The 11,243-nt window shown below is 41.5% G+C and overlaps 1 protein-coding gene across 2 annotated transcripts; it reads left to right on the top strand.

The window, feature by feature from the left end:
* The first annotated feature begins 9 nt into the window (after positions 1 to 9).
* Positions 10 to 4,926, top strand: LOC119253934 (piggyBac transposable element-derived protein 2). Of its 2 annotated transcripts, none has more exons than XM_037521163.2 (2): positions 10 to 64; positions 3,013 to 4,926. In XM_037521163.2, the coding sequence occupies exons 1-2, from the start codon at positions 48 to 50 to the stop codon at positions 4,769 to 4,771; spliced, it is 1,776 nt and encodes a 591-aa protein (XP_037377060.1). In that variant the 5' UTR covers positions 10 to 47; the 3' UTR covers positions 4,772 to 4,926. The 2 variants fall into 2 exon arrangements, with proteins under 2 accessions (XP_037377060.1, XP_037377059.1); XM_037521162.2 differs by having other exon boundaries at positions 2,966 to 4,926.
* The last annotated feature ends 6,317 nt before the right edge of the window (positions 4,927 to 11,243 follow it).

Genomic DNA, 11,243 nt, shown 5'->3' with positions numbered 1-11,243 from the left:
ATTCTTAAGCTCTGTGAGTAAAAATAATCTTGTGTTTCCAGTTCACCATGGCTTCTGCCTCAAGGTAGGAGTGCTGTTTGATGAAAGACATCATAAACCTGCATGGATAGGGCAAAAGGGCATTAAGTCAGGAAGCCTATTGGAAGGATGGAATGGCTACTCATCTGCCCAGACTCTGAGACCAGAGAGCCACCAAAAAGCCCAAAAGGCCAAAAACCAAAAAAAAGGCCATAGCCTAACAAAAGACAGTGCCAGATAAAAGCACAGGTCACTGTCTGTGGTTTCTCACCTGCACACACAATTGCAGGAAACCTCAGGCTCCAGGAACAACAACCATGGGGTTTCTTTTACAGACAGGGGAAACAAAGAGCTTACTATACCCACAATTGGCTAGCACTCTCAACCACTCAGTGATGGTTGCACCAGTGACCAGGAATGCTGGACAACACTAGCCAGTGGTGATGGCCACTACTGATCCCACAGAGGTGGTGTCAGAGACACCAAGTGTTAATAGCTCTTTGTGAGTTGTGGGGTTATACCAACGACAAACAGCTCTTTCAGACACCAGCCCAGGCCTTTGGTGCTCCTGTCAGGCAATGTTAGGACAGGAGTGAAGGCCCAGTCTCTGACAGAGTCCTTCGCCTTCTCTTCCCTTCTCGAAGGTCAGCTCCTGGATCCTTCTTTCTTCTTTCTTTGGAGGTCAGGAACGAGTCTTCCTCTTCTTTCTTCTTCCTTAGGAGGCTGGCGTTGTCTCTCCCCTCAGCTCCTCCAACCCTGGCTTATATCCTGTTTCAGGGTGTCCTACCCACAAGTCTTATTGGACCAATTTTCAATCCTGTGGCTTATTGGGCCCTTTATCAATCAGCTCATAGCACCTGATCGGTCCATTTCATGATCCAGGAAGTATACTGTTAAAAGGTCTCTGAGGAGTAACTGCCACAGCAGACTTGTGGTAGAGCAGCAAGGTGAAAGAATACCACTGCTCCTGCAAGCTCCTGCTGCTGAGGAGGCTGGGTCCTGGTAACAAAAGTCTGATTGGACCATTTTTCAATCCTGTGGCTGATGGGACTAAGAACCAATTTAGAACCAATCAGCTCATAATTGCATTTGATTGGCCCATTCCATGATCCAGGAAGTATACTGTTACTTAAAAGGTCTCTGAGGAGTAAATGCCACAACTGACTTGTGTTGGAGCAGCAGGGTGAAAGAACAGCACTGCTCCTGCCGACTCCCAGCACTGAGGCAGCCGGGTTCTAGTAACAATTACATAAGCTTTTATTCTTCTAATTTTAAATGGCCAAGTCTATGACAATTTAGGCCTTTATTCCTCCTGGCTTCATTAACCACTTGATGTTTAAGAAGCAAAAATGAGAAGAAGTTAAGAGATAGGGACAAGATTACAGAAAAGATACCAGGATGTGTGTGGTAGTGGTCTGATGATATTGTACCAGTATCTATCTACACTTGATCTCAAAATATCATTTACATTGCTCATCTTTTAAGACTTAAAGACAGCTGGCCTCAGGGCTGCTACAGTCCCTGCAGGATTTCTTTCCTACACCAGGTTTTGAATGCCATGTGCAGAAGATGGTTAGGACCTGGGAGCCAACTGCAGCTCTGGTGGTGAGACTGTGTAGAAACCCCAGCTGGCCATGTCTGGATCTGCTGCTAGTAACCTGGTGAGGTCAGGGAAAGAGAGGTATGAAGATGGTTGCTGAGAACTTCGCTCAGTTTGACTACCATGGCTGATCTCTTTTTCTGGTCTACTAAGAGCTTGTTGAATTCCTCACTTCTTCAGAGGTCAGACCTGTACCTCATCCTCCAGCATGGAAGCTAGTGTAGTCAGTGCCTGGGAAGTGAGGTTAAAGTGAACCTTTAATGCATCTAAACTCCAAAGTCTTCAGAGAGGTAACATCTGTATCCCCCCTCCCCCAAGAGTGGGGCTGTTTTCACATAGAGGTCAAAGCCTGAAAAGGGCACAGGCCAGCAGCAGTACCCATCTTGGCAGACCATTCCATTCTCATAGACAGAGTGATGTTTCCAATTCCTCACTGCTCTTCCATCCCCTGTGATGGCTGTATATAGTCAGGCATTCTGACCAGAGTCTCTTAGCCACTAAATATGTTCTGGCCACCTGTTTTGCTCTCTTCTCCTCACCTCACTCTCTCTACCTGGAACACCCTGTTTCTATCTGTAGAACCCACTCCCTCATCTTTCCTAGACCATCGGCCCTGTGAACCTCACCATTTTCTGTCTACAATAGTACCCCTAGTCCTACTCCTTTACTGCCCTCTCCATCCCTTATCCAGAATAAAGGATGGCCTTCGTCCCCACCTAATAGCATCCTGCATAGCTGTTTGTTGTTGACTTGTGGTCTGTGTACACTTAGAGTAAGTGCTGTGCAAGTGTGGAATAGAGAAACCCCATGTCAATGCCTGGGAAGTGCCTGCTCATGGTCAGCACTCATTAAAACAAGAACCTCTTACCACCCTTTTGTTCCCATGGCCACCAATGATAGTTTGAGTAGCAGAAAGATGTCATATATCAAGAAAACCACCTGAACATCCATATAGGCCCTGAATTTGAAAAATGAGAGTTCAGATAGGGAGATTTCGAAACTTTGGGATGTGAGGAAATTTATATTGCCAAATGAATAAGAGAAAGAGAAGGAATGGGTAAAACAGAAGTATGAAGGCAGAGATGCTGGGGCCATTGAATGAGGGCCACTGAATGACTGTTGCCCTTAGATTCACTCTCTATCCTAAATACTTTATTTTAGAAGGACAAGAAATACCCAGTTTCTCTTTAGCATGCCTTCCCTCAAATATAAACTTCTGGAAAACTCACTTATCTGGCACTGTGCCTGATGGTGTCAGGTCTGAGATACCATTCAAGGTTAGATGCTATGCAGTGTTCTCCTCTGGAGTGGTGCTTTAACCTTTTTTTTTTTTTTTTTTTGCTGAAGCACTGGCTCTCCTGAATGGCTCCCTCTTCTGTTTCCTGTTGTTGCAGTGGACTTACTTCTGGGAGTGGTACCGGTTTAAAGTTGAAATCCAAGAAGCTGCTTGAGATTCTGAATGCTCTGGAGGAGGAATGTGGCTACAGCAAAGAGGAGATCTTCATTGCCCCACCTGATAATGCTTCAGGGGACTTCACTGACGAGGATTCAGGTGATGAAGATGGCTGGCAAGATGCCCACCTGCCTGGCAGTATGCTGCATGCCTCGGTTGTGCCTGAGGATCCCAGCCCTGGGAAAGATGAGGTTGACCTGCAGCTACAGCCAGCCACAAAGAGACTGAAGGCAATAGTTGAACCTCAGCGTGTCTGGACCAAAAGAGATATCCAGCCAGACTTCAGCAGTTGGACAGCATCAGATCCTCACATGGAGGATCTCAAAAGTCAGGAGCTGAGTCCTGTAGGCCTCTTTGAATTGTTTTTTGATGAAGGAACAATTAATTTCATCGTTAATGAAACCAATAGATATGCTTGGCAGAAAAATGTCAACCTGGGTCTCACCATCCAGGAACTGAAGTGTGTCTTGGGTATTTTGATTTTAAGTGGGTATATCTCTTATCCAAGAAGAAGGATGTTTTGGGAAACATCTCCTGATTCACATCATCATCTTGTGGCTGATGCAATTAGAAGGGACAGATTTGAACTGATCTTCTCATACCTGCATTTCGCAGATAACAATGAGCTGGATGAAAGTGATAGGTTTGCCAAGGTCAGGCCTCTCATTGTCCGAATGAACTGCAATTTCCAGAAGCACGCTCCCTTAGAAGAGTTCTACAGCTTTGGTGAGTCCATGTGTGAATACTTTGGCCATCGGGGTTCCAAGCAACTGCGTATGGGGAAGCCCATGTGCCTCGGCTACAAGATCTGGTGTGGGACCACCAGCACTGGCTATTTAGTGTGGTTTGAGCCTTCACAAGGCACATTGTTCACCAAACCAGACAAGGGCTTGGATCTAGGAGGCAGTATGGTGGTGAAGTTTGTTGATGCGCTTCAGGAGCGTGGCTGTCTGCCATACCACATATTTTTTGACAAGGTTTTTACAAGTTTCAAACTGATGTCCATTTTGAGGAAAAAGGGGATAAAGGCCACAGGAACTGTTCGTGAGTATAGGACTGAGCATTGCCCCCTTAAAGATCCCAAAGAACTGAAGAAAATGAAGAAGGGAACATTTGATTACAAAGTTGATGAGTGTGATGAGATTATTGTGTGTCGCTGGCATGATAGCAGTGTGGTCAACATCTGCTCTAATGCTGTGGGCATAGAGCCTGTGGGGCTGACCAGCCATCACTCAGGAGCAGCCAAAACACGGACCCAGGTCCATCAGCCATCTCTGGTGAGGTTGTACCAGGAGAAGGTAGGAGGTGTTGGTCGGATGGACCAGAATATCGCCAAGTACAAGGTGAAGATCCGGGGCATGAAGTGGTACTCAAGCTTCATTGGCTATGTCATTGATGCCGCCCTCAACAATGCATGGCAGCTGCATCGGATCTGTTCCCATGATGCCCAGGTGGACCTGCTGGCCTTCCGGAGATATGTCGCCTGTGTGTACCTGGAGAGCAATGCGGACACATCATCCCAAGGGAGGCGAAGCAGGCGCCTGGAAACTGAGAGCCGTTTTGATATGATTGGACACTGGATCATCCACCAGGAAAAGAGGACCCGGTGTGCCCTCTGCCACTCACAGACCAATACCCGCTGTGAGAAGTGCCAGAAGGGAGTCCATGCCAAATGCTTTAGAGAGTATCACATCAGGTGATGCCTGAATGTGCCTGTGGATGTTTGTTTTATGAATTGTAATACTTGTGTTATTTTGTGTAGGGAAAAACACACCTGGGTACCTGATGATTTGGTTTTATATTTTCTCCCCACCTTCATTACCATTATATTTTCATTGTCCTTAATTATACTTCCTTGTCATTTAAATTAATATTTATATTTAGTTATTTTTAATATGTTAAATCTGTATTTTATACTTTATTTTAATTTATGGGCCCCTTTTTATTCAAATAGACAAACAGATATAACCAAAAACTTTAGAGAAACTTATGTGAACAATAAAAGACTTTTAAGCTTGTATGCTATTGATTACAATCTAAGATATAGGTAACAGTTTATTAATATTGTATAAATATGATGAAAGATAATCTGCATCATATTTACTTCTTTGTGTGTGTGTGTTAAAGTTTTCAACATTCTTGTTCATTTTTTCACATTATAGCTTTTTCCCTCCAGGTGTGGTCACCATAGATTTCCCACCACCAAAATGCCCACAATCCTGTACCACCCTGTACCAAGCTTTCTCTACTTTCTCCTTTTCCACCCCTACCCCTCCTGAGTGTCTCAGATCTGTATTCTCTTTTCGAGGATCAGTCTTACAACTTGTCTTTGTCTGATCTTTTGTTTGGCTTCTCTAGATTCCACATATAAGTGAGCCATCCAATATTACTTAGAATAATCCCTTCCAGCTCCATCCATGTTGTCACAAATGGCATGAGTTTATAATTTTTGATCACTGAGTAGTATTCCATTGTGTACATGTACCACATCTTCTAGACCTACTTATCTGTTCTGGGCATTTAGGTTGTTTTCATATCTTGGCTTTATAAATAGTGCTGCAATAAACATAAGCATGTAGGTTTCTTTGTGAATGAGTATTTTTGTGTCTTTGGGTAGATACCTAGGAGTGGAATTGCTGGGTCATATGATAAATCTATTTTTAGTACTTTGAGGAATTGCCACACTTCTTTCTAGAAGGGATGGACCTGTCTACATTCCCACTAATAATGCGAGAGGGTTCCTTTTTTGTCGCACCCTTGCCAGCACTTGTTTGCAGTTTTGTTGATATGGGCCATTCTCATAGGTGTGACATGATATCTTGTTTTGATATGCATTTCCATAACAGTAAGTGGTGATGAACATATTTTTTTCCATATGTATGTTGGTCAACTACAAGTCTTCATTGTAGAAATGCCTATTTAGCTTTTCTGCCCATTTTTTTTAATGGGTTTTCTTTTTGTTGAGTTGTGTAAGTGCTTTGTAGATCTTCAATAGCAATCCCTTATCAGATGTATGATGTGGAAATATTTTCTCCCATTCAGTAGTGTGTCTTTTTGTTTTGGTCACTGTCTTGCTGTACAGAAATTTTTTAGTTTGATATAGCCCTGTTTGCTTATTTGCCCCTTTATTTTCCCTGCTGCTGGAGATGAGTGTTTGCCTATGTTTTCTTCTATGTATTTTATGGTCTCAGGTTTCACATCAAAGTTTTTTGCCCATTGACTTAATTTTTGTGTGTGATGTGAGTTAGTCACCTACCTCACATTCGTTTGCATGTGGCAGTCCAATTTCCCCAGCACCATTTATTGAAGAGACTTTCCTTGTTTCAGTGTGTATACTTTGCACCTCATATATTAGTTTTCCATAATGTGTGGATTTATTTCTGGGTTTTAAATTCTAGTCCACAGGTCTGTATGTCTGTTTTTGTTACAGTCCCATGCTATTTTGATTATTATAGCTTTATAGTATAGTTTGAATTCCAGAAATGTGAAACCTCCATTTTTCACTATTTTAATCAGGAGAGCTTTGCCTATTAGGATGTGTGTGTGTGTGTGTGTGTGTGTGTGTGTGTGTGTGTGTGTGTGAAGAAATGGTTGGGATTTTTGTGATTACATTGAATCTGTACATTGTTTTGGAAAAAATGGAATTGACAATGTTGATTCTTCCCATCCATGAGGAAGGTATCTTTCCATTTCTTTCTGTCTTATTTATTTTAACAGTGTTTCATTGTAATAGTCCTTCATGTCATTTGTTAGGTTTATGCCCAGGTATTTAATTTATTTTTGGTGAGATAGTAAATGTGATGGCTTTCTTAATTTCCTCTGCTAGTTTGTTATTTACACATAGGATGGCAACTGATTTTTGCTTGTTGATTTTGTATCCTGCCACTATGATGAACTGGTTTATTATTTCAAATAGTTTTTCCATTGGGTCTCTGAGTGTTATCTTTGTATATTGTATCACCTGCAAATAATGATAGCTTTACTTATTTTCCAATTTGTATTCCTTTTATTGCTCCTCTTGCCTAATTTTTCTAGCTAGTACTCTTAATACTATGTTGATAGGGCTTCCCTGGTGGCGCAGCGGTTGAGCGCTGGGTTGCGAAGCTGCCCGCGGCCTCTGCAGTGCCGGTTCAATCCCCGGCTGCTCCCCAGCCACCAGAGGAGGGTCCCACATGGTGCAGACCTCTCCTGCCGCCCGCTGCTCCCTCAGCAGTGTACTTCGCTTCTGCCTGCTCTGCTCCTCGCTCTGCTCTGGTGAATTCTCTCACCCTCCCGCGCTTCTGACTGTACCCAGTGCATGTGTAAACAAGCAAACAAACAAACAAACAAATAAATGAGTGAATAAAACATGCCTCTATAAAAAAAAAAAAAAAAAAAAATACTATGTTGAATAGTATTAGTGAGAGTGGACATCCTTGTTTTGTACCCGATCTTAGTGAAAAGGCTTCCAGTTTTTCACTATTGAGATTGATACTAGCTCTGGATTTGTTATGTTAAGATATTCCATTTACCCCTAGTTTTTCAAGGGTTTTCATTATAGATAATGAATCTTATCAAATGCTTTCTCAGCATCTAATGATATGATCATGTGATTTTTTTCTTTTTGTTGATATGGTGTAATATATTGATTGATTTTCAGATATTGAACTATCCTTGTGTTCCTGGTATAAGTACCACTTAGTTATAATGTGTAATCTTTTTAATGCATTGTTGTATTCAGTTTGCTAAGGTTTTATTGAGTATTTTTGTGTATTCATTAGGGAGATCGGGCTGTAGTTTTCTTTCTTTGTGTTGTCTCTGTTTGGTTTTGGTATTAGTGTAATGTTGGCCTCATAAAATGTATTTGGAGGAATTGCTTCTCTCTTGATTTCTAGACTTTGAACAGGATAGATATTAGTTTGTCTTTGAAGGTTTGGTAGAACTCACTTGTGAAGTCTTCTGCTCCTGGACTTTTGGGGGCAGAGAGTTTTGATTACTGTTTCAGTTTCCTTGCTTGTGATTAGTTTGTTCAAGGTGGACACATGTGTAATTCTAAGAATCTGTCCATTTTGTTGTTGAATTTTTCTGCATATAAATGTTTAAAGTAATCCTTTGTTACTCTCTGAATGTCCAATGTCTGTTTTAATTTCTCCTCTTTCATTCTAGAGCGTATTTGAGTTTTCTCCCCCCTTAGTGAGCCTAGCTAAATGGTTATCTATTTTGTTTATTTTTCAAAGAACCAGTTTTTGGTTTCATTGATCTTTTGGACTATCTTTTTGATTTCTGTTTCATTTATTTCTGTTCTAATTTTTATTATTTCCTTCCTTTTTTTTTTTTTTTAAAGAGGCATGTTTTATTTATTTATTTGTTTGTTTGTTTGTTTATACATGCACTGGGTACAGTCAGAAGTGCGGGAGGGTGAGAGAATTCACCAGAGCCAGAGCGGGGAGCAGAGCAGGCAGAAAGACCAAAGTACACTGCTGAGGGGAGCAGCGGGCGGCAGGAGAGGTCTGCGCGCCATGTGGGACCCTCCTCTGGTGGCCGGGGAGCAGCCGGGGATTGAACTGGCGCCGCGGAGGCTGCAGGCAGCTTCGCAACCCAGCGCTCAACTGCTGCGCCACTGAGGAGGCCCTATTTCCTTCCTTCTACTGGCCATTTTTTTTTCTTTTTTTTTTTTCCTCATTCCTTAAGATGAGAGACAAGGTTGTTTATTTAAGCTCCTTCTCGTTTCTTATTGGCATGTATTGCTTTTGCTGTGTGCCATACATTCTGAAAGGTTGTGTCCATATTTCCATTTGCCTCAAGGTATTTTTTTATTTCTTTTTTGATTTCCTTACTAACCCTTCCTTAATAGTGTATTGTGGTCTCTATGTATTAAAGTTTTTCCTTATTTTCTTTTTGTAGTTGATTACCTTTATGGTCAGAGAAGATACTTGGTATGATTTCTATATTCCTGAATTTGTGAATGTTTGTCTTGTGACCCAGTATTGGTCAATCATGGAGAATGACCCATGTACAATTCAAAAAATGTGTATTTTGCTTTTGGTGGGGGGCGGGGAGGAGTTTAGTGCCCTTTAAATCCCTTTAAATATCTGTTAAATCCATGTGTAGTTCTTTGTTTAGGGCAACTTTGTCTAATTTGCTTTCTCATTTATCTATTTGTGAGCATGGGCTATTGAAGTCTCCAACAGCATATTTGTTTTCAATGACTGTTTTCAAATTTGATAGTTTCCTGATGTATTTTGGTGCTCGCTCCTTTGTTTGGTGGGCATATACTGATGAGTGTTTTGTCTTCTGTGTATTGTTCTCTTGATCATTATGCAGTGCCCATCCCTGTCTCTTGTTTCTTTTTTAAACTAGAGTCTATTTTGTCTGAATAAGTATGACTGTTCCTATCTTCCTTTGGGTGACATTTGGCTATAGAATTGTTATCCATCCATGTACTTTCAGTCTGTTTTTATCCTTTGTACTTAGATGTGTTTCCGAGGCAGCAGAAGGTTGGATTCTGCTTCCTCATCCAATCATATGCTCTGTGTCTTTTTATTGGTGAGTTCAGGCCATTAACATTTAAAATGATTATTGACATGTAAATGTTATCACTGCCATTTTGTTCCTAGCTTTGTGGTTCTATTTAATTCCTTATTCATTTTTTTTTTGTCTGTTCCACTCTCAGCTTTAGAGCCTAAGACTGAATATTTCTTGGGGGAAGGGGGAGGGTTATTAGATGCTAACCCCCTAAGATTTTCTTTGTCTGAGAAGGTCCTTATCTTTTTATCACACATGAAAGAAAACATGAAGGATAGCGTACTCTTGACTGGCTTCTTTTTTCTTGTATTATTTTGAATATGTTATTCCATTCCATATTTGCCCTTAGATTTTCTTTAGAGACGTTTAAATGTTAGTCTAATTGTGTTCCTTTATAGGTTATCTGTTTCTTCCCCCTTACCAGCTTCATTTTTTCTTTGTCTTGGACTCTTGGGAGTTTTATTATGTATCTTACTGTAGTTTTCCTTTCATCTAGGTAGCTTGGTGTTCTTTTTGTGTGTGTGTTTGTATTTTTATGTTTATTTCTTCAAGTTGGGAAGTTCTCCACTATTTCCCTAAATATATCCTCAATTTTCTTCTCTCTGTCGTCTTCTGGGATCCCTATGATTCTTATGTTTTCTTTCCTCATGGTGTCAGATAATTCTCAATATGTTTATTCATCCTTTTCCCTTTGTTTCTTTCTTTCCTATCTTACCTCTTTTTCATCTTTGAGATCATGGGTTTGTTCTTCCATTCGATTTATTCTACTTGTATGGCTTTCTCCTGATTTTTTTTCCCACCTGTGATCCTGTTATTCTCTTGTTTAAAGTTCAATCTTCTGTTTGTTGATTGTGTTTCTCATAGTATTCATTCCTTTCTCTGAGGTTTCTTTGTTGTTCCCATTCTTAAGATTTTTTAACCATGGTCATCTTGAATTATATATCTGTTAGGTAAAGAAGCTCTTCCATGTCTTTGTGGTTTGGTTCTGAGATTTTGTTTCCTTTCTGTGTGTTTTTTCCCCCTGAGAGTTCCTGGACCTTGTTCTTGTGGCTGGGATAGTTGGGGAGGAGCGCTGGATCATGAGGCTGTCACTGGGACCTCACCTTGCATGACTGGGGACCTGTGGTAAAAAGCCCTACAAAGTGCTGAAGGTGTTATAGGACAGGGAGAGGGGCAGCCCAAACCCCGCAAACCTGCCTATTCTAAATGGGTTCTGCCATCCGCCGCATCAACACAAAACATATGACACTTTAATGGGAAGGATCTTTAATAAAAACTAGGAAACAATACAGGTGAGGCAAAGAGTCTAGTTTCTAAATGAAGCACCCAAAGTTACCCATTCCCTCGTGGGTAAAACTCCATCCATATGGGGTCGGCCCAGAGCAATGCCCCAAAGCCTGCCACAAGTCTAAAACATCTTCCAGTGGGGACCCACAGAAAAGGGTCACAAACAACCGGACAAGCCCAGAAGGAAAAGAGCAAAATCAACATCAAGATAAAAGCTGCCATTGTCACCTCCCCACGGGTTTCACCCACATTTGTGTCACCCAGTCCAGGACCAAAAGACAAGCGCAGTTTCTTCACGTGTCTCTAGGCTCCATGCGCCTCTTCCAGGTCTCCTTTTGGCTCCATCCTGCTTCCTTTCTCAGTCTCTTCTTCTGCTTCTCC

This window comes from Talpa occidentalis, unplaced genomic scaffold, assembly GCF_014898055.3.
Source record: "Talpa occidentalis isolate TD23 unplaced genomic scaffold, MPIMG_talOcc4v2.1 talOcc4.242, whole genome shotgun sequence".
Lineage (NCBI taxonomy): Eukaryota > Metazoa > Chordata > Mammalia > Eulipotyphla > Talpidae > Talpa > Talpa occidentalis.
Note: the sequence above shows the minus strand (reverse complement) of the source record. Positions and strands in the feature narration are given on the sequence as shown.